Source organism: Simochromis diagramma, unplaced genomic scaffold, assembly GCF_900408965.1.
Source record: "Simochromis diagramma unplaced genomic scaffold, fSimDia1.1 OVJJ01000421.1, whole genome shotgun sequence".
NCBI classification, from domain to species: Eukaryota; Metazoa; Chordata; class Actinopteri; order Cichliformes; family Cichlidae; genus Simochromis; species Simochromis diagramma.
In genome coordinates, this window is record NW_024387250.1 from 5,222,267 (window position 1) to 5,246,676 (window position 24,410).

General features: G+C 41.5%; 1 protein-coding gene across 1 annotated transcript; it reads left to right on the forward strand.

The window, feature by feature from the left end:
- Positions 1 to 1,178: 1,178 nt before the first annotated feature.
- Positions 1,179 to 23,302, forward strand: stox1 (storkhead box 1). Its single transcript, XM_040001064.1, has 4 exons — positions 1,179 to 1,767; positions 18,320 to 18,472; positions 19,663 to 22,297; positions 22,852 to 23,302. Exons 1-4 carry the CDS (start codon positions 1,437 to 1,439, stop codon positions 23,003 to 23,005), a joined length of 3,273 nt encoding a protein of 1,090 aa, XP_039856998.1. The 5' UTR covers positions 1,179 to 1,436; the 3' UTR covers positions 23,006 to 23,302.
- The last annotated feature ends 1,108 nt before the right edge of the window (positions 23,303 to 24,410 follow it).

The window sequence follows — 24,410 nt, forward strand, 5'->3', positions numbered from 1 at the left end:
GACAACAAGCCACATACACCCATGCGTTTGGACTGTGGGAGGAAGCTGGAGGAAACCAGTGCAAGCACAGGGAACACATGCAGACTCCACACAGGACCAGGGGATTTAAACCATGAACCTTCCAGCTGTGAGGCGACGGTGTGTTTGAGCACACCTTTGCTGCATGTAATGACAGCAGAACCAGATCCAAACTACAAATGTTCAAACGATTATTAAGCTTGATTTCCATCTGCTCTATTAGCTTCTTACTGAACGACATAAATCTTTAATCCCACACATAATCTTTGCTCATTTGCTCTTCTAGCCTCCGACTTCACTCAACTCGGTTTCACTGACAGACTGCATATAATTCATCCTGTGCTGGCTGAGGTGATGTATTCTTTTCATGTACAGAGGAAGTGTAATATCCTGTTCCTGCATGAGCTCTAATACCACACTGAGGCAGAGTGGCCCCCGGCCTTTCAGGGGCCTGAATGCTCCTGAAAACTAAACTACAAGCCTTTTGAGACTGTGATATATGAGGTGGCTCTCTGTCTTAGAGCTTCAGTAAAAGTTGAGCCTAATGGGGTCCCTTTTTTTTAGAGTACGGGAGGGTATGGTTCTCATTTCAGTGGCAAATGTACCCTGCAGCGGAGGCTCACGCATTTTAATCTGAGTCATTGTTGTGAAACTCCGCTTCTAGTGAGAGCCACAGATTGTCTGCCAGTGTGATCCGGGATCAGCGTCAGAGCTATCTGTGTCACCAACTTGCAGTGAAGATGAAATTAAAGTAATGTAATACCAATAAGTAAGAAATCACACGGGATTTATCAAAACGCGTTCAAATTGTTTGCAAGTTTGTGAGCAGGAGACGACTCGGGCTTTCCGGGGAGGCTTTGTGCTTGTTTTAAAGATAAATTTAAAAAAAATCTTGGTTGTTTAGGAATCACCAACTTTAACAATGAAAAACCAGAAAGTCAAATGGAAAGGTGAGGATAGAAAAAAACGCAAAGGTACAATGTAAAATAGCCCACGCAGGGTTTTTGCAGGGGTGCCTCTGAGACCCTGAGCTTCTTTCTCGTTGTAGGACTGCAGGTAAATCTTCCTCCTGCATAAATCTTGGGAGCACTCTGACGTATTATTTTGGTAAACTCTGTTTGGCAAGCAAAACACACGCACACACCTGCGAACAGTCGGTGGGAGGTCCACCTGTAGGTCCCAGCAGCGGCGGAGGCAGGCTGGTGAGTCCTCCTCCTTCTGCCACCGTCACCGTAGCCGAGAGAAACCAGTCGGACGTCCTCTGCGCCTCCGGTTCACACATTGCAGGATTCAGACGCGCAACCGGAGGAATGCGAGGCAAAAATCGGTGTTTATTTGGACTTTTGGATGAGAGAACTTCCTTTTAACGCGTGCGTTTTGATTTCGAGAGTCTCCGGAGCCCATAAAAAGGCTTTAAAATGTCTCACCAGCAGCGACTTGTTCAGCTCTCAGCAGCTTCGCTGGCTGTAGTTTTCGGCCCGGACGAGGAGAGTGTGCGCGCCGGCGGAGGGAAACTCGGCGGCACCGGTGCGAGCGGTCAGGAGATTTTCGATGACTTTAAAGCGCAAAACTCGCGAAGTTTCTGGAATAAGAGACTGGTCAAGGCTATAGCTGAGGTGTACTTTCAGGGATGGATGGAAAACTTCGTGCTTTTCATTCAAGGCAACGCCAGCAACTTGGAGGTGCTGAGGGAAGCGTGGATGCGCAGGGCTTTGAGGTCACCGAAGGGATTTATCATTAAAGCTGTCGGTATGTGAGCGAAATGTCCACAAAACACACTTGAAAGTATTAAGGTAGAAGCAGCAGAACGTGTGTATACGCCACTGTCCCGTTTGCAATGCAAATAAGGTGATAGGACTCATTCAGCGCAGTGAACAGCTTCTATTCATGTAATGGCACAAGGTGTTTTTTTCTTTAAAGGGGCTCTTTATTGTAATCACACCACCAACAACACGTTTACCACCCTGAGACAAATGTGTGAAAGCTGTAAAGTGTGACTGACACAGAGCTGGCGCAGTGGAACTCCACAAGTTGTAGAAGTTGTAGCAGTAAAAGTGGAGTTTACATTATTTTAGGTTTATTATTGTAGGTAGGATCTCTAAAGAGACAACGTGTTGCCTGCTTCATCACTTTGATCTGTTCAGTTTGCTTGGAAGACTATGTTTCTAACTAGACCCCCACCCCACCCATCAAACCCCTCAAATGTCTGGTGTGTTTGGGAGAACTGCATCCCAAATCCGTCCTTCCTCTGTTACTGATACAGTCATATGTTTACCCCAGCTTGTTAACAAACCTCCCTGTAATTGCTCCTAATTGCCCCCCTCTTCTCCGGCTGTGCTTTAAAGCAGCATATAGCGACACAGAAACAATGGAAATGGGGCAGAAACCTTTATGCAGCCTCCTATAGCATGATCTCACAGGCTGTAAATGTCTGACAGCACTGACCCCTGGAGAAAACGACAACCTTGTGTGGATTTTAGAGCTAATGACCTTATTCTTAACAGATACGTTCTTTTTTCCCTCCTTACTTTAATCTGTAGGTTTTTACAAATAAATGTGTGGGGACTAATACTTGACCACTTTTAAAATTACACAATTATGACATGAAAGTTAAAATCTCCAAAGGGTGTAGAAGGTGTTTTTCCAAATCTTGGCTGTTCGGGCAGTGTCCCAGTGTTGCAGCTGCCTTCCAACAGCTTCCCGGCTGCTTGCGGTACTGACGTTTCCCGGTCTGTCTCCAGAGTAGTGCCTTTTGTCTGGATGTGTGCCTTCTGCTGTCTTACCTGCTGACTTTGTGTCAGTGTGTCAGCTCTGCGAGACTGAGCAGTTCACAGACAAGCAAATGAAGGAATGTGAAGGGGAGGAAGAGACCACACAGAGGGAGACCCTGGGAGGGCGTGGACTGACTGAGAGAGGGAGAGGGTGGAGGCTGACATGCCATCCCACTGAGCAACCCCTCCTGGCCCTGACAAACAAACACCACATGGGCCAAAGGTGATGTTGCATCTATTGTTATGCACGGCCCAAAAGGTGTGCACGTTCATGCGTGAGCTCGTGTTCGAATGTGTTCTCCACAGCAGATGCAAACACGTCTGCGTGTGGAAATACCACCTCCTTCTCATCCTTAACAAATCCTTCTCCTCACACCGCAGAAATTTGTATGGAAATAAGCTCTGGCAGGTTGTCAGAGCCTGGTTTACAGTCTTCTCGCTGAGAGCTGGTCAGCAGTGAATCACTGAGCGACTGCCTGCCGACCGCAGCCGCTTTTCTGTTGCCCAGGATTAATGTCCCTCCGTTTCATGGCCAGTGTGGGACTGTGGAAGTCAGACTCCTAGATTGATATCAGGCATGGACTTAAGGCCTTGACATTGTCCTGATATAAATATGTCAGCTCGAAAACACAAAATGTTATAAGTTATGGGCTACAGTGAATTTCAAATAGCCCTATTTCCTTTCTCAGCTCAGAGGAAGGTTCAGACTTTACTGCAGTGTGGAAGTTTTTTGTGTGTAAGGAACGCCTAATTTAAGAGATGCTCAGCTGAAGCTAACCAGATGTAGGCAAAGTTAGTTAAGATAGTCTAAAAAGAGACAAAGAAAGAGAGATGCAGGTGACATAGATGGTCCTGCCTGGTTATCTGTGCTGATAGTCTCAGTGTAGAGAGATTGGCTTGTGGTCCCATCACACACTCACCCACTCCCAGGCTTCTTCTAAAGGAAGACGCACTGGAAAGGCGGGGTGGAGGACGGGGATCGTGGTGAGGTTAGACTGAGGTAAACAATCAGTGTGAGAAGTTGGTATGGAGTGTTATTAACGTGGGCAATGGACCCAGTGGAACTGAGGATCTCTGATTAAACTAACTCTTGTCTGCAGGGCATTCTCTCATTCTTCATCCAGTGTCCTTCTGCAGGATAATAGCACTGTAAAACCATCTCACTTATGACTAGTGTGAGGATTTAGTTTACTGGAAATGCAGCGCAGTTACAGTACCTCAAATTATCACCCATTTATGACATGTGCTATATTTACTACAATTTGTGTGGATAACATCTATTGAAATGGCTGCAGGTATTATGATGCTTAATATGTGGAGCTGGATAAAGCACCACAGCTGTAGTTTTTAAAGACTATTCCAGTAAAGGGTGATCTGGAACTACATCAAAATGGAGTTGTAATCAAGAGGGGAAAAAAACAAGACTGTGGGATCTGGAGATTTTTTACACCACCTTAACAGCTTGTTTTTTGTTAAAGGGACGGTTTATTTTCAATCAGTGAGTTGCCTTAACGGAAAATGCCTGTTGTGGGTTAAACGTGCTTGAGCAAAGCATTCGATAATTAGCTCTATACTTTAACTGTGGAGCTAGAGTGGTTTATCTAGACTTGCATAAAGACAAAGCCTAAAACAGTCCAGATGAAACAAACAAGCACATCAGTTTGTGGGTACTTTTAAGAATCTTTTCAAACTTCAGGATGAGCAGGCTTGCTTCTCCTTACTCTTTCTCCGTAATTAAAAGGAAGCCAGTGTCATGAAATTCTCAGTAAGAGGGTAAAAAAGTTTTTTTTACTCCCCCAAAAAGTACAACTCTTAATTTAATCCAATTGTAGCTTCTTATTGCTCATTAAAATGCTCCAAACACTTTGTTGGCTTTGTTTAAATTTAAAAAAACATAAAAAACAAAACAAAGAACTACAAATTTCCCCAAAGGCTTTAATTCTCAGTGGTAAACCACTCCAGCTGTCCCTTTGAAACCAGAGGCTCGGTAATGACTTTTAGCTGGTTCTGCATTATTTAGCGTGTCACTATTGTCCCCGCAGCAGGATGAGCATGGAGACACAGGCTCAAACATTTATATGGAGTAAGCCACCGGTGTAATGAAGTGTTCTGTATCCTTTCTACTGTCAGTCTCTGCAAACCTTCTTTCCTTTGAACACAGGCGTAAACAAGTCTTCTCACCTTTGTCGGTGAAATCGCTACTTTTCAGCACATCTGTGTCATTTTTTGAGCACTGTAAGGCATGACTAAGCTGCTCTTTTTAAGCCAAGTTTCTTTTTTTAAATGATATGTTTCATTTAACTTGCCATACCATGAGGTGGTGATGCATTCCTGAAATGCTTCATTTACTCTTGAGATCATTTCCTGAGCTTGCAGCTATGCAAGTCTCATTTTTGCCCTTTACTTTTCACTTGAAAGTGTTGTATTTTCACACCAGGGGTTTCTCCTTTCATGGGGGTATTTTGTCAGAGTCTCAAAGCGCTCCGCTAATAGTCATAACTCTTCCAGATGTTAGCTTATTAACCATGACACCCCCTTGCCCGCCCCTAAATGGCCCACCCTGTCCTAACTAAGCAGCACAGGTCAAAGGTTACAGCCTTCTTGCTAACAAGGTACCTCGGGGTTATTTAGTTTCAGAGGGTTTTATAGAAAGAAACATACATTTAAACAGTATCCAGGTGTTCTTTGCTCACTGCGTTTCTGCTTACGTCTCAGTATTTTACCCACCGGGTTACAAATGTGCACTTGTGAATGGACATGTCAGGCCTGCATTGATCAATATTACTGGTAACATTATTGCTATTCATTCACTATATTTTGCAGTTTAACGGTCTACTTTTAGATAACAATTTCAACCTCTTATTTAAGTTTATTCTTTTTTTTTTTTTAATTAAAACTATTACTTTAAGCTTGCTATTTCAGTGTCAGGTGATCATTATTACTTCTATCCAGCTATTTAGTTTTTTATCCCTTCCTGCAACAGTGTCAATCATTGCCATAAGTTAACCATTAGTGTCGGCTAAAGCAAACTTCCTTTTGACCACCTATTGAAATTTGATCAGCTTATAACGAATAATCACATTTATCTTTGTTGTTCAAACTCAGTTTTATGACAGTGGCCGTGCTTTCAAAGAGGTCCTAAGGTATGAATTTAAAACTATTTGTATACCAATCAGCTGTGTGAATGTTTTAACATCTGCCATAAATGTTGGTTTGGTAGGTCAGAAAACATCTCATTGCACTGCCAACATGAGAGATGACGCATGTTGTAGATGCAGTTTGCAGGATCTGTAACAAGTGCTGAATTGGAGTATTAAGAAAGGAAAATTCCATTAAATTCTAGTGTTAAACTGAATCTTTTTCCCTAAAATTGCAAAATAGGGCAATGGTTTTGGTAGTATTTGCATGTTTGAAGTGCCTTCTGGCCTCATTCATATCTATAAATAACCAGTTTAAAGGGAAATTAATTAAATTGTAACTTGAAAGGAGTCTCTGTGATTTTTGTGCATATTATTTAAGTTTCAAATTGCATTATTAATGTAAGATGATTAGGATGCAGCCTTTTACAATCACTTTTACTGATTTTGCTTTTGGCGAGATATTTTTGTACATTTATCTACAACATTTTTTTTTAGTTCCTGTGGCTGCAAAAATAGCTTAGCAAATAATTCAAAAACCTTGACCTGTATTCTCAGATGTGACCCTCCGTGTGTGTGTATGAAGGACTCTGCATGTGCATGCAGTCCTGCCACATCATTTGTTTGCCACATCCTTTCCCATTAAGCAGGAAGCTAACCCCGGTGCGAATCAGGCATGTCGGCCTCTGCATCGACCCAAACACTGGGCTCACCCGCAGCGGCTGAGTGGACCAATGCCAACAATAACAGTTAAGGAGTTTCCTCTTCATCCCTGAGCTTATGCACCCTGTCAGTAACAGCTTAGGTTTCCCTTGGTGGAGTTATCTTTATTCAGTCTCCGGTCAGACAAATGGGTCAGACTACATTGCATTAAACTCTGCATCACTATTAATGTTCAGTTTCCTGACAGGATGTTTTCTTTGCTTCATGTAGCAGTAATACATGCAAAGGTATGCTAACATTGGTTCAGTAATAGCAAGGTGCTGTGTTATTGAATTTCAAGAGTGGAAGATACTTCCAAGAAACTACGACAGAGCTGATGATTTTAAGGCCATTGTGGAGTGATGGATCACATGGTGGATAGTGGATGGGAGCTGTGCTCCAAACGCTGGGATAATAAACACTGGAATCTGCTGCACCTTCAGCTCAGTTTAAACGAGAGGAAATGGGTTTCATCTGCAACCAATGACTACTATCACTCATGATTAATGTGTGGATCTGCTGAAAATATTCCTCGATGCTGGGTGTATATGTTTTTGTGGTGGGGTGTCAGTGGGGAAATGTCACATGTATGGAGTAGGAGTGAAAATACCCAGATCTTTCAGGAAGACAAGCTGGAGATTTAGGGCCTCCTGTCTTTGTCTGAGCTCCAAGCTTGGCAAAGTGTCAGAAAAATGCAAAGCAATATACTGTACAGGTCTTTAAAATGGGCCATTAAGAGTAAATGCTGAATATAGAGGAATCCTAAGAAAGAACCTTGGGGTACACCGTTTGTTAAACACACAAAAGACCGGGACACTTCTTTCCACAGTGATAGTTGTATGCAAAATAGTTGCAAAACCATCCCCACACAGCTGGATCACAGTCTGAAAGTCTTGAAAACATCTGTGAATCAGTGACTGAATCAGTTGCTAGTTAAGTATCCGGAAACATCACAGCAGTGTCTTTGATTTTTTCCAGCAGAGGTCCAACATAAGGTAATGGCTAAGCTGGTGCTATGTTTGTCTTGATCCGAAGCCAGACTGATACACAAAGAAGATAGGATTTCCTTTCTGGATGCATGCCCTCGAATGCTGAACAAAAAATGTTAAATGATGTTATAAAATTTTGGAAATTGAACTGCCTCTTAGTTACATTACTACTTTAGGGTTAAACACGAGGTATTATTTAAACGTATCCTTATGCATTCCTCACTGAGTGCATTTACTTTGAGGCCAAACATCTGGCTAAACCGTGACTTTTTGTCTTATCTTGAAGAAATCAGCTCTTTCATTGAAATATATGCATATATTTATCTTTTTTATCAGTCTCAGAATTAAATTACAAAGCGATGCAATATTTTTTTTCTTCCTTTTTGCACAAAGGCGTATTCAGTCAAGTGTTTTACATTTGCTTTAACAGCAGAAGGTTTTCAGACCCAATGATTTTTTTCAGTAGTATTGTTTTGTGCTAGTCCTTATGGGTAACCTAATAACCATCAGGCTTAACAGGTTCATACTGAATACCAGGAGCACCAAGAGAATCAGTTGGGTACTTGATGCTAATCTTTTAATATAAAGAAGTTAAAGCCTTTAAGGCTTTCGTGCCAAAAAAATAGATCATAAATAAAAAACTAGAAAAAGTTGCATTAACTGCAAAAATGCCAGGTGAATGCCATGTAGCGGAAATATGTGCTGAAAACAGCTGAAAAAGCGTAATTATCTGCTGAAAAAAGAAAACTGTCTGCTGAAGATGGCTTTATTTGAAAGGGTACACTAAAGAGTGTCAAGAAAGCAAAGGCAGCACGAGCGGGGAAGACATGCAGTAACAGCCATAGGATTCGAACCTGCGTTACTCGTTCTCAGGGCACTTGCTCATCTCAGTGAGGCAAACCGGCAGTCATCCCAGAGAGAGACATGACGAGAGAAAAAACGGCTTCAATTCCAGAGTTTGAAATCTGAGAGAAGGACAGATTTCTGAAACAAACATAATTAATGGGAAAACGGTAAACTTAAAAAAAAAATTCTTTCACCATGAGCATCAGGAGTGTCTGAAGATATATTGGCACAAGACTCATGTGTCTGGAGTCCACGGTTTAGGAGATATGGCCAGTTGAAATGTTAAAAAGCATAATATTTTAAAAAGTATAAACGTTATGAGCACCAAAGGATATAGCTGGCATTAGCAGAAATAGCAGAGCAGTTTAAAACTTGAGTGGTGAAAATAGCACCAAAACTGTGGCCATAGTTAAGCAGCAAAGAATAAAGAAACAAACTCAATAGGTTGAATGCCTTCAGCATTCACCCAATAAAATTTGCAACAAGATGCAATATAGGTATTTTTCTTTTTAAGTAAAATGGCTCTGCTCTAGTTCTTCAACTCTGGTGGTGTCATTTGCACCAGCGAGTATGTTAGCTTATGTGTAAATAATTGTAACCCTTCTTTTGAAATGGAAAAAAGTCCCCCTGAAAGTGCAACAATAATCTCTGGTATGCGTCTTTAACTGTGCATTTTCTGTAAAGAGGAAATATAATAGTTTTGCCTTGAACACTTCAGATGTGGGCTGGAACAAAGCCGAGATGAATAGTTTCTCAGGGTAATGGGACCAATTTGGCCAGAGACACTGCAGAGGACTAGTTTTTATACATTAAAGAACAAAGGAAAGGTACTGTGGCACAGAAATGGATCCGGCAGACTCGGAGGTAATGTTCAAGTTCATCAAAGCAGATGAGAACCAGAAACGTGGCGGTGTGGTCCACTTAGTCTGAAGAGGTATGAAGTGAAAGATTGAGAAAATAAATTGTCGGTAAAGCTGTGCTTTAACTCTGTCTGATGGCATTGGCATAAATTGAAATCATGCTACACTTAAGATGTTTTTGGTATAAAATACAGCCCTGTTTACCTGAGGTCTGCTGTTAAACACCTGGTCAGGTATGTTTCCTATTTCACCAGAACGTGATGATGGGGTTCCTGCTCACTAGCTTAGTGCCAGGTCACTTTTATGAGCAGGATTGCTTTTCCAATTGTTCTTCTTGTGAATCAGACGGTAAAAGCATTATTTTATGCCATTACAGCTGCAGGGATTTGCAAGCAAGATTTGCGGTGACCCACTATAAACCACTAGATCTTTTGAGCTCGGTGAATGACAGTTTGAGAAGCTTAGTCACAGGCTCTTTGTGCTTACTTGCCAACATACATTAAATATCAAAGGCCCGCTTTGGCAAACTTTGTCTCGAGACTGTGGCTGTTACAGAAACGACACTTTTGCTGCTGTTTCTTCTTTTTCTTTGTTTTTGTATTGGACGTGGCACGTCGCTGCCACAGTAAAGGTTTCTATGGTGATGTGGGACAACACAAACCCAGCCTGGGTTTTTCTTCGTTGCTCATGGTTTTAGCTCATGAATTTTCTTTAGTCGAGATGTTTTGACTTTTATCAGCTTTTATTCAGCTGTTTATTTTAAGATGTTGCAGTGCTTGTATGCCAATGAAGGGGCTAAATTGCAATTTTAATGTACCAACCCCCCCTCCCAAAGAAAACAAGCAAACACAGTCCAGATTTGACCTTTTTTCTCCCACCTTGATTCCTCTCTTGCACTGCACTCTCTGATTCTGAACCATGAATAGGTCAGATTACATATTTACCTAATGCAGCTAAATGTTTGGGCTAAAATGCAGGTTTTATTGTGAGGAATCAATCAATAAAGCTGTAAAATGCCCAGTGGCTCAGCATTTATAGCTTGATGTGTTAGACACAGGAAGCTCATGGATGGTAATTTTACGGCAAATTCTATAATAGATATTTATTTCATTGACGTTTTTGCTTAATGCTAGGCTTTTGGGGTGAAAGCGCAGTGTCGCCACACTGGGAGAGGTTTCATTGCTGGGATATTTGCTCTGTGATTGCTTTCTGAAGGGATCTTTTCACTCAGTTTATTGGGCCATTTAACTGCAACGCCCACATCTGTGTTCTTATGTGAGTTAAAGACACAAACTCATAAAGCACTTTTAAAAAGTGCAGCACACACACATGTATAGGAAGGAAGGCAAGGGCGGGGTCACGGAGCCCTGCTTGTCCAAAATACCAAGGACAAAGGGACGGGTGGGAATTTAGCACATAAATTAGAAATCTGACAAAATGTTTGACATTGTGTCACCAAGGTTGACTGAATCTTGCATGTACAGTTAGCAGATTTACTGTAGCACATAGTTAAACTGACTTAGTGAGGAAGAGATAAGGAATGACTTTAGTCTGTTGGGGCAGGCTTTGAGATCTCGCTGAATGCCATGCTGTGTGTCTTTAATGAGGGAGAGAGAAGATTATCCTGTTTGCCTCCTGGAGCCTACAAGATTAGACGATAGCAGGATGAGATAAGACGGTGGGCGTCTTTGAGTGGTATGTGTTCCTAGAGGGCTACTGAATGAGGGACTGTCTAAATCATACCTAAAATTTGAGTTAAATTTTACCTGCAGCAGTGCAAAGATGAAAGGTCAATAGTAGATTGCGTACAACACAGCTCAGGTGCTTCTCGGCTCAAGGACAGAAAACATTCAGGAAGCAAGGGACTGGTGCACACTGAGCAGCCTTCAATGATCCAAACTATGGGGTCATTCATTAAAGGCTGTATATAAAAGATTCATGTAGTAACTGTTATGTAACTCATTGGTGTGAATTGGTCAATTTGACATTTTTGGCTTTTGAAATCTTGATTTTTGAGCCAAAAGTTACCATATTTAATTAAGAGGTTGGAGTGCTAAGTTAAGAGCTAATGCTTTCGAGCCTGGTTATAGGAAAACGGTAGTTGCGGTGCAACCAAAACGATTGCAAGTTTACTGCACACATTTGCAGTCTTGTTGCCTTCGAAATGGTTGCATCCACAGGGGATAGGAATCAGGTGTGTGACCTCTCGTACTCAGTTGCCATCTTCAAAGTGACTTTGTGATAGCGATAGGACTGAGTTGGTCTGTTATGAGTTTACAGTTGAGTCAACTTGGTAATTACATATGCTCTGTTTAGTCATGACAGAGTGATTGACTTTGATAAATCGCTAAAATAACAAATCTGTTGTCTTCTGTTCCATCTACATTCAAAGAAATTCACATTCATTACGTACAATCAAAGTCCAACCAGAATCTCTGATGGAGAAATTCACAAATTCCTCCACAAACGTGCTCAGTAACCTTGCTTTCACGTAGGAATACAACCAGAGTACAGACAGTTAAGTCCAGTCCTCTAATGGGAAGAGATGTGCAGTTAGTGCAGATGAGTAGCACTCATCTGCACTAACTCAAATTTATTGCAATGTACTGGCCAGCTGTTTGTGATTGTTAAATAGATGTGGCAACTACTTGAAACAGAAAATTCAATTAGCAAGCTATAACTGTATGGCATATGATAGCACTGCGCAGAAACAGATAACAGTTTATTTACTATTTAAGTGGCAATGAAATTCAGACTAATTTTATTGTTTCAGTTAAAGGTCAAATATATTTCTTTTACAAGGCTGTAAACACATTTAATTTCAGTGAAAATAATTGACATGCTAGGCTCTGAATACAGCTTTAAGTGGCCATTCAAGGGTTTACAGTTTTAGTGAATTTCAGGTTATCTTTATTTTATTTTTGTGTTTGAGGTTAAACAAAGACCCTATGAGCCAGCTCTGTGAGGCAGAGCTAAATGTTATCAGTAGAAGTAGTACAGTAGAAAACAAAGCTAACGTGTTAATGTTAGCTAGCTGTTAGCTAGTTTAACTTACATGCTAACAACTACACATTAGCAGAAAACATAAAAATACCTGAGGCTGATGGGACTGCGGTTAGTTTTCGGGTATTTGGGCAAATAAAGACATGGACAAGCTAAAGTTTTAGTGTTGGAAGAAAAATTGTTGCTGTGACATTGTGTAACAAACCATCCGGTTGTTATTCAGACATTTTAGTAAAAGCTCCAGACATTTGCTAAATGATGACACTAGAGAAAAATTCTCATGCACTTTTAGCCTCAAATGTCATGGCAATCCATACAAATATTATTAAGATATTTCATATATTTATTGGTAGTCCAATAAACATTTCCATCACTACAACAGTGTGACTAATGGGCATACAGGATAATAACCAATATTTCACATTAATGTGCAGTCTGTTTATATTTACAGGAATCTTGTTGTACTGTTCCAAGGCATAACTTAAAGCCAGTACATCACATGTTTTTTGTTATCGAGGGCTGGTGATGATCAGGAACGGAAGACTTTGCTAGAGTTTCACTTCTTGGCAAAATATCATTAAATATTAAAATGTCAGCTAAACGGTTGAAATGTTAAATGATATACAAGCTGTTGTGAGACTTTTTTTTTAATTAATCGTTCTAATTTTTGCTCTGTGTTTCTGAAAATGTATGGGCTCTATTGTCTGTGCATACTTGTGATGTTTTCTTTCTGCATTGTGCAGAAACCAACATGTTTGATCATATTAGTGAGTTTCATAAAGTTAGGTGCTTCTAGTCTTTGAATATTGCTATTAATTTATGGCACGTCCACTGATTGAGAAGTCCATAAACAGAAGATTTTTGCCTTCTTTGCACTGAGTAAAGATCATTTAGAGATAGTTTGACAGTGGTGCAATTTATGGCAGGTCTGCAGCATGTGCTTTACGGTGTGGTGCAGTATTTTACTCCAAGAGACTTAAGGTAATGCAATCACGTATGAAATGAGACTCAAGAGGCTCTAAGGTCTGCAAACACCATGTGAGCCTTGTGAATACATGTGGTATTGATTAGTGTCAGCAGCCAAAAGTATCTCAGTGGGGATCGAGGAGAGAAGGTCTCTGTCAGTCATTGCTGCAATATGAACAGTCGGCTTTAGATATTTTTCATTTTGTTCCCCAGGCAGCAGTTTATTCTCACATGGAAAACTTATGACACTGGAAGAATGTTTTTTAGGTCTGCAAGGGGCAGAAATCATAGTGTGGACTTTGTCGCTTTATTTTAATATTGTGGTTAATGCTGTTCATGAAACAAAAATCAGGCTCGTTATATAAAATCACAATGATCTTTTAATTTCAAGTTATTTTAATACAAACCAGCATGTGATTTAAGCATTGCACCCCTGAGAAAGAAACTCATGCTCCTATTCCTGTAGGAACAAGATGGAAAGGATAACTATAACATTGCTTAAACTGTTTTTCTTTCTGCATATTTATATATGACTGTGTATCATAGCTCATTTCAATAAAATGGCAAGACGTAAGTATCACAGAGACTCCAGTGTCATGACCTGTAAGCCTTTAGTATGAGTCAAGCACCAAGTGCAGTGGATTCAACTTTTGCCATATGCAATCTGGAAATCCATTGGCTAGTCTGCTGACTTGCTCTTTTGCGGGTTAACCCAGCAGACCTCTCTGGACTTTCTGTGCTGCCAGTGTAGTAAGTGGTCAAAGATTTCCATTTCAGCAGATAATGCAGATAAATTAAAGAGACTGCGAGGTGATGCATTTCAGCAGATGCCTACCCTCCTTTGTTCTCAGTTGTTTTCTTGCTTGTGGCCGGACTTCAAATGGAAATCAGAAAGTTTCCAGTACCAAAAACCCACTGCTTATAGATTGTGTATCTGCATGAACAATCGTGTGAAAAAAGAGCTTTCTCAGGACTGTAAACATTCGAATAAATACATATTTTTTTCTGTACGACTTTATCAGGCTTACATTTTTATGGAGGAATTTTAGCATACTCTTCTTTCAATTCATTAATGTTTGCAGGCATTTGTTTATGCAAAGCTCTCTTAAGTTGTCAATCAAGTTGAGCTCCAGAGTTTAACTGGACTTTGACGGGACCATTGTGATTCTTTGTTTTGTTGTTGTTGATTTCCTGCTGTGCTTGGGATCATTGTCCTACTAAACAATCAACAGCTCAACTGCTGCCCAGTTTCAGCCAGGTCAGCTTGAGCTGTCAGACATTACTTTGATATCCACAGGAGTTTATGTTACATCAGATTCTCAGGTCCTGTGGCTGCAAAACAAACCCAAATAATCACGCCGCCACCTCCGCACATGACAACTGGTATTACGTGTTTGTGTTGATATGCTGTGTTTGGATTTTCACCAGATGTGATCTAGTTCATTATGGCCAAACATCTCCACTTTGGTCTAATCTGTTTAAATGTCTGTCTAAAGTCTTGTGGTTTGTTCAGATTCAACTTTACAAGCCTAAGTCATGCTGCCATATTAATTTTTAGAAAGAAGAGGCTGGCAAACTTCACAAACACACACCTGAATGCTGCAGATTAGCAAACTTTGAGGGCATTCGTATAGGTGCTCCATCCATAAATCAAGTGCATTTGATTAGTAGCACCTGGCTGCTACTTACCCTTTTAATGTATATGAAAACAGTGAGGGTGTTTTTCACAGGCATCTCTGCAGGTATGTGAAAACTTTCATTTTCACAGAAAAAGAATTAGCTCAGATTAGCTCAATTTAATTCATTCCCAAAAAAAAAATGTTTTTAAACTTGAAGGTTGCAGAGAGCTGCACAAACCAATATTCCACATTTTATACAAGCTGAGAGCAGATAACCCTTTTACAAGGTTATATCGACCTGCTACTCCTTCTGTTAATTGGCATTAACACAATGCTCGTCCCCGTTTTGATTCTCAAGCTGCTATTTTCCCTGTCTCGCCCTTATGACACAGGGTTCGGTTGCCATGGTGCCCAGCCGGGTATTCATGCTGTGTATGACAAAGGGTTTAATGTCGGTGGCCCGGTCTTGGATTACAGCAACACAGAGATCCGCTCCCCCTGGAGAGGAGGCGGTTACAACGCTGAACCTTTCCGACAGTCACGCCTGCTAATGTTAGACTCAATAAACACGGATCCTCAGCCGGCCCCATCCTTCTATTACAGCAATATTTCCCACATCTGAACTCCTACAGGTGTTTTTTGTCATGTCTTGCACCAGCATTTCAATGTAGTTGGAATTCATTGCATGTAACAAACCTATTGCATGAATATATTTGCATTTAGCCTCTTTAGAAGAACAAATCGTAATAGCATGGGTCCTATAGGATATCATGCATTAAACCAGGACACGATCGAAGAGGATAACAATCAATCCACTGAAATTACCTCTGTGCAAAGAGAAGATTAGTTTGTTGATTCCCTCTGATTAGGATGTTAATTATTTGCCTCCCACTCTAACCTTGCTGACATTTTCACTGTTGACTGTGTTTGTATGTGGTTTCTATGCAGACAGCCTGCCAGACATTCCTATAGGAAGTTAACGACAATCAGGAGCTAAGTCAGCAGCACTAATTCACTGCCAGGGAGACCGCTGTTGAGATATCCACTCTGAGGTTTAGACAGCTTAATGTCTTGTCTCAGCTGGGGGAAGGCAGCTTTTATTTTCTTTTACAATCCCTCATAGGATCAGTTTTGCAAAGAAAGACCTCTGCCTGTGAACCTTACGAGCATTAAGTGAACCCCATGTGCTGATAATTGTTTTGTTACTTTTTTAGTTTCACATATTCCTTCCATTTTTTTTTTAAATTAACTGAAACGCAGGACCATTTGTAGTGATTAAAATATTATGTTAACAGTGCTTTTAGGCTACTTATTATTCATTTGTGTGGCTAAAAGCTGTTATGCAGGGTCTTTTTCCAACTTCTTTCCCTTTTTGTAAAAAGTTTAAGTCTTAACCCGATCTTAACCTTAGTTTTCATGTTTATATATGCAAAGAAGCCAAAATGTTTTAATTGTACCAATATGTAATTTCATATCACATATTTTAACACTGGATTACATTTATGGTCGTGTGGTAGATTGTACACACTGATTAAGTCATTTTTTCCCATATAAAATCTGTCAAAACATTCTGTGGTCGTAATGCAAGCGCTGAGATGAAAAATAAGTGATTTTGACTAATGACACGTTGCTCTTGAAAGAATAGTTTTTTTTGTAAACTTGCCTGCATCTGTCATCATGTGTGTGATACGTATGCGTGTTCTCATTCTTTACTATAGCAGATATTTGATTAGCTGTATATTTTCCCTGCCTCAGACAAAAGTGGTTCAAGTGTGAGGGTTGTAAATGTTTAGCTTACATCACGTGGTGAGCTTGGCAGTGCTTTTGAATGAATGCCCCAGGGCTGATGAGGAAATCACCCAGTCATACAAGTGTGACATTTATACACAAAACACTGTTGTCAACACAAGCAGTCTCCAAAAGTTCCAAGTGGTCACGTAGCTGAATTTAATTAGTTGTGTGTGTGTGTTTGTGTGTGTTAACTTTACACTCAAGTTTTCATGTTAGGACTCAAGTAGCATTTTTGATGGATTGCATTTTCTTTTTTCCTGTTTATCATCTTTTGCACTCCTTTCTCTGGTGTGGTGTAGATGATTAACTAAAACCAATTTTCCACTCCGATGGGTAAGGTTCTGTCCATGACTTTGTAAGTCTAATCATTCATCAGCAGTGGGTTTGAGACCCTTGGTCAGCTGGCTGATTGTAAGCTGTATGCTGGGATAACATTGTTGTTAGCATGTCAACATTGTAGATCATATTGCAAGCATTTCTTTCCCCCTTTTATGTTCGTTTGCAAGACATAAGTTATCCACTGCAGCAAAACCCACATTCTCCTCGTACTCATTACCACATCAAATCCACCCACCACTACTGTTAACCTAACATATATATGTGAACTCTACTCTGTAATTAATACTCAGCACCCTCTAAAAGTAAACATTGCTGATATTATGCTATGTCTTCTGGTTTTGGCTGGCCTTTGCACCCTCTTTGGAGAAATCTTCTAGAAATTTTGCTGCTTTCCTTCCTGGAACCCAGATCGAGCTGCAAATGTCTGTCCCTATGATGTTACCTCACTTTGTAGGAAAAAGAAGATTGCGTGTCGTGACACTGGTACTAGTAACTGCCTCTTGTCTCTGAACACAGTAACACATTAACCAAATGAGAAACTTTCATGTAACCAGTGAGGTAACCAGTCTCCATTCATTTCCCCTTCATTCAGTCCACTCTTATAAATATGGTGTTAAAGAGTCCCCTCAATATGATCCCAACCCTCTAATCCCTGCTTCTCCATGTGTGAAAGTTCATGTTGGTCTAAAGTTTCCTAAAATGCCTGGTTAGCTTCAGGTTTTATGATTGAAAGCTTTGTGGCTTTTTAATAGGCTCCCACAGTTTGTTTGCACGATAAACGAAGGTCTGTAAAGTTGTGCAGATTGCTGGGATATTGTGATATGAAGTGCACATTTAAAGAATCAATTTCATACTATTTTTGCTGAGACAAATGTTTCCAAGACCCCTTTTCATAGTGTCTCTCAGGTTTAGTAACATGTTTGTCTAGGGGCAGCTCCTAGATGTGTAGGTCTCTATGGTATGGGGGCAGGATATCTGATCTGCCCAGCAGGCAGAGCTGTGGTCATTTCTGTGGGAGTAATGGAATTCTGTGGTCAGTCCCAGTACCCATGGAATTCCAAAAGCAGTCAGGCATGGTTCATATAACTCACATAAATAGACCACCTTGGTCATGATTTAGGAGGTGGTTGGGACAGGAATGTCAACTTCAGTACTTTGAATTGTTTTCACTGGCAGCGCAAGTCAGAGAGAGGGACCCTCTGTCCCAGGTGTGTTTATATCTCCTGCAGCAGGCCCACCTGTTCCACCCACGCTGGTGTGTGTGTGTGTGTTTTTCAGGTGACCTGTCCCCAGTGCAGATGTCGCCTGTTCCTCAGTCCCAGTTCATTCCCCTGGCTGAGGTGTTGTGCTCAGTCATCTCAGACATGAACTCTTCCCAGATCACCGTCAGTCAAGACTCACTTGTCAACTACATGAGCAAAGCTCATCCAGGTAATCCATGAAATACTGCCACAGCTTACTTGAGAAATGAATAGTTAGGCAAGAACATTGGACCCCGTTGTCTAACAGTGCACACACAAATCTGTGCGTATAAAAATTTCATGCACAAATGAGCGATTTATCAGTATTTTTGTAGTGGAGTTTGTTTGTACTCTATGAAAAAATTAGAAGTGGCTCTGACCGTGTGTAGAAATAATGAAGACTTTAGAAAATGCTTAGAAAATGTTAAAACACACCTTTAAACTCAATAGCAATACTACTACTACCAATAATAATAATAATAATAACAACAATAATAATAATAATGATAATGTTGCCTTTTGGTCATTATTTGCAGTTTTCCAAAAACACTGTGTTACAAAATGCACAGAATCACAATTAAATAAAAAATTGAATTTAAAAAAATACTATTTCAAGAAAACAAAAATTAAAAAATTATTAAGTAAATGGAAAAATCAAGGGTTTAACTTTTAATCATATTTCAGTATTTACTTATCTCATAATTAAATGATCTTGTATTTCATTAAAAGGGATTATATCATTGCTAGATGTCAACACTTATAGTCTTAATTTTTTTTACCAGCTGAGTAGAAAGGCACTATATAAGTGCCAGTCCTTGAGCCACAGTGAGTGTCTAAGGGGAAATTATATTAAGAACCTCTGTTACTTCAGCTGGAGCATTACTTTATTTAGTTTTTCTTATTTTTTTCACCATGGTCAAGAACGAAATAGGTCAGTGTGCATGTTTCATAAATCTCATATACTAATATGGGAGCAGTATTTTCTTTTCTTTACAAGCAGTTAATTTTTTCATTTTATCGAGCATTTTATGACATATGCTGCTTTTGGACAGCGAGGCCTTCATTTGTTTGTACACATGGTCAGTGGCACTACTAAATGTATTTGTATTTGTGAATGAAAAAATAATAATAAACCACTGATTTATGCGTGAAACGTTCACATGCACAATTAGTGCACAGATCTGCGGGTATGCACTATTGATCATCAAGGTACTTTGGCCAGAACAAAGAAAGCCATAGAACTGTTTTCAGCATTTGTTCTGGGCTAAGCTAAATGGCTGCTGGCTGTAGCTTCATAGTTTTCAGTTATGCATTAGAGATTTGGAATTATAAGCATTTCATCTCTTTTGGCCTTAATCGCATTCCCTTTTTGTGTCTCAGGGATAACCATCCCCACTCAGGACATCCTCTATAACGCTTTAGGCAATCTGATCAAGGAACGCAAGATTTACCACACAGGCGAGGGCTACTTCATCGTCACTCCACAGACTTATTTCATCACCAACAACATGGTCAGAGAGAAGAACTGGTGGACTTCTTCTTCGGCAGATGACGCTCCTTTACCTCCTCCCGTTACTTACCTGCTAAGTAACGACATCTGCGTCGAGAGCACACAAACGCCCCCAGTCGCCCACTGCAAGTCCTGCAGCTGTTTTAGCCCCCTCCAAATTTCCACTAATGCCATGACTGCTCCAGCAACTGTCCCTCCCTCCACCGTCCCAGATCAGCATTCCGTGTCCGTGTCCATAAGCGAATGCACGGGGAAAAGCTTAAAGTGGCCGCGACCTTTAGATCACAAACCCACCGTGCAACATCAGTCCACCTCCACTGCAGCAGATTGTCAGGCAAGTGAGATCAGCAAGACTACAGCCACTACTAACGCCACCAGCCGCAAAGAAAAAGATAAACCGGGGAGGAGGTTTGGGCTCAGTTTGTTCCGGAGGAATGGAGGAAAAAAGGAGAAACCGAAGAAGGAGTATGCATCTTTTTCAGGCCAGTTCCCTCCAGAAGAGTGGCCTGTAAGAGACGAGGATGACCTGAACAACTTACCCCGTGATCTGGAGCATGCAATCATCAAACGCATCAACCCTGAGCTAACTGTGGACAATCTGACACGCCATACCGTCCTCATGAAGAAGCTGGAGGAGAGAAGGGAGAGAGGGATAGAAAAAGTGCTGGACAAGGGTGTTGATAAAGATGATAAGGGAGTTGACAAGGGAATGTCTACTGAGGTATTGGCATCTTCAAAACTGAGGCATCATCACTCATCCAAGGCAGGAGCAGGCAAAAGATCTGCTCAGAAAGCCTCTCGCAGCAAGAGGAGGAGCCACTCGTCCAAAGAGAAGCACAGGGAAAAGGAGAAGGACAAGGTTAAGAACAAAGCTTCCATATGTGCGGACAATTATCCAGAGGGGGAGGATTTGATCCCTACGCGGCTCAGAGTGGAAATCGCTGTTGATGAACCAGTTCAAGTGGAAGAATGTGGAACTGCTGAGGGAAAGTCTCTTTATAAGAAACGCATTGAAAACCCTTTCCAGACACACCCGCTGAAAGAAGCCGAGAACAGAATTCCCACTGCCAGAGAGCACAGAAGACGAGAGGTGAAAGAGCACAAGACTTCGGGATCAGGGAGGAAGGACCGAACGAGTCATCGCTCCAAATCTTGGGACCCACACCGAGCCAGACTGATGGCAGCAGATGGAGAGAATGAAGGGAAATTCACTACATCTGAAGAACAATACAACTGCAACCCTGAGAGGGACTTTAGTGCTGATCTTCTTTTCCAATCGGACACGAAGCCCAGCAGAGAGCTGCCACTAAACTACAGCTCAGTCTACCCACAGAGCAGTACGCTTCGCATAGATGACAAGGTCAGACAGAGAGAGGACAGAGAGAGCAAACATTTTCAGGATGCCCCAGAATATGACAGTGTGCCAGATCGCAGCCAAAATATAGTTGGAAGTCTTCCTAACATCCAGCAGTATTCCAGTGCTAATGCCTCTCTCTCCACCCATCCCTATGAGCTTGCCATAATAAACAATGCATATGATCCAAATCTGCCATGGCCCAAGCCCTCTTTACAGCGGAAACATTCCCTCAGACTCTCCAACCCACAAAAAGACAGCACACAGAGGCCTAATGAGCTCTCTGAAACTACAGAGACCCAGAACCTGCAAGAGATCAGACCTGTCACTGTCAATAACAGAGAGCAAAGAGCCATGAGCCTGGGAGAAAGGCTGGAACTGACATCTAACAGCACTGCCTTGGTAACAGACACTGATGGCTTTACAGAGGACGACTGCAGACTCTATCAGAGAGCAGCCGATCAGGAGGATGATGATGCCTGCAGCTCATTGTGCCTGAATGACGATGAGGTTACAGAGGATGCAAGTAAGTACACAGCAGGTGGTGCGGACTATCAGGGTCACCAGCTGGTTTACCAAAACCGAGACTCTAATCTGAAGTATCAGGGACCACACAGTCGCCATTTTAAATCCAACTTTCACCAGCCAGAAATCACCTTAATGCAGGGGTCAGCAGATCGAATTTCTCTGGCAGTCCAGAGGGAAGATACCCTCAGCCCGTCCAGACCTGAAGACACCAGCTGGAGACTCCATCGTCAACACCAGAAGATCAGATCACCAAGAACCGAAAGCAAATCCAGCCCAAAACGGGATGCAGCGATCCAGGGAGAAAGACGGCACAAAGATGACCTTGATTTGGACTGTTCAGAAGCATGTGAAGTTGGAGACAGTAGCATCTTTGACTACTGCCAGACTAGCGAGATCGAATCGGACACAGAGACTGTGAGGAAGTCGGCTGATGAAGGTGACGGTGAGTCTGCTCACTGGGCAGCTGAGGTGGAGAAGAAGGAGGAGGAAGAGAAGCATGTACCTCAGGCCCACAGGGCTGCCCTGAGCATGCCCGATGGAGCTAGAGGGCCAGACGTTAGGGAAGCTGTGGAAACGGGAGAGAATCAGAGCATCACGGGAGACAGCGGTATAGATTCTCCAAGGTGAGTCTCTCTCTTTAAATCGTTTTTTATAAATAAGATAATGAGGTGATACTGAATCTTAACAAATCCACTGATCCCAACCCAGATGCACGATCTCTTGTGGTCAGAGTTTTGACTACTTTTCACACCTCTGACTCATGTCTTTCCTATTGTGAGCCCACACAAGACTGCATCCTCCACATATTTCTGGAGGGGTTTTGGGCAGAATAAACACCATACTGAGGTTAGTTAACCTCTGGGTTACGTGTCTGCGGTTGGCCATGCTCTCAAGTTGATGTTTTTTCTTATAGAGTAAATTGCAATAAAGCTGAACAAACACCTTGTGGCCACTTATAGCATCCAGTATTTGAACAGAAGGGAGTCATTTATGATAATTATGTATAATTGCTGTGCGGTACTTAAACACTCATGTTATAATCAAAGAGGAAGAAAGGAGTTCTTTTTTTCTTTTTTTTTGCCATTGAACTCGCCGTGCACCCTGGTGTGTAGGTAGAAGCAGGGAGTGCACGACCACGTCACATACGTTACTGAAATGGTGTATTTTTCCTCCACAGGACCCGGGTCAGCTTGGCGTCTAGCAACACTGTCATTCTTGAAGGCCTCAAGAGAAGAGGCTTTTTGCAGAACCTGGAGAAACTGCATTCGAAGAGCAGTGCCATTCGGGCACAGAGCTCACTGCTGCAGCTGACTCCTGTCATGAACGTGTAGCAGGCTTGAACTTCACGTTGGACCTTCACAGGCCTCAAACCTCGTAGTTATATACGACTGTTAGTAATATATCCGATATCACAGTTTTATGCATATCTTCACATAATGATAGCCATTGCTAAAGAGGCATGTGTACAGGTGTACAGTATATATTTTGTGTTTTTGTAAATAACTTTGTGATATGCCATGGTGCATGGTGTATTAGCAGCACTGTGTGTCATTTAAGTGTACAGTTTTCCTTCTCTACAGCTCTAGTGTTGCCCTTTTTCTTTCTCATCATGTAGAAATTACTACAAATAAAACTGTATATATAAACCCACATTGTCTTGAAATGGATGTCTCCATATGAAACGTTTTACCAACACAATATGAGTGCCTGCAAGAATTATTTTACGCTATGCTATCAGTGTAACTGGCCCCAGTTCATCCATCCATCCATTTGTTTCTTCTACCTTTCCAACTCAGGATCGTGGGGCAGCTGGAGTTGGGTGAAACTGGGCTGGTTGCCAGTCTGTGGCAGGACTAACACAAAAGGAGAGACAAGCATTCACACACACATTCATACATACGGCCAATTAACAACTAATTAGCCTAACATGCTTGTCCCTCAAATGTGGGAGGAAGCTGGAGAGACCGACGGCATGCATGTAAACTTCATACAGAAATACCCTGGGATTCAAACCCTGGGATCTTCTTGCTGTCAGACAATGGCACTGAGCAGCTCTGCTTTTATTAAACTGGTAGATATTGCTTAAAACAGACAGATTCTAATGTATTTTATTTTTGTGAATTAATGAATTAAAAAATATGTTGTTGGGTTTTAAGAAGCAAGTAAATTTCGGGGGTTCACTATCTTGTCTAAGGATGGTTCAACCTGCAGGTTGGAGGAGCCGACGATCAAACCACCAATCTTCATAACAGCGGATAACCTACTCTTCCTCTTGAACCACAGCCACCCCAGTGCAAATATCCATGTGTCTGCATAACCTCAGTATTTCTGAGGGTTACGTGACAATGAGTCCTCAGCCTTGAACGTCTGCCTCAGCAGACTTAGGTCACCCTGCAGTTGAGAATGAATATAAACCAGTGTAGTGGTGAGCGTGGGAGACATTACGTGGATGTTTTTACAGAGGTCACAGGAAATTCCCAAAAGCTTTCTTTGTATAGCTTCAAAAGGGCTGTTCCTAGCCTTGAAGGCCAAACAAGTTTAGGTGAGGTTTCAGTTAAAAATGTTCAGCTGCAGGAAGGATAAAACTACTATTTAAACAGATGTTAAACTGAAGACCAGGACCTGCTTCGCAGCCGGAATCTCCCTGTTCTTGAAGATGTTTCAAGGAGAAAGAGTGACACCATGTGGAGACACTGTGGAAATGCAACGGCAACCTTGTCTTGAGGTAAACATGCC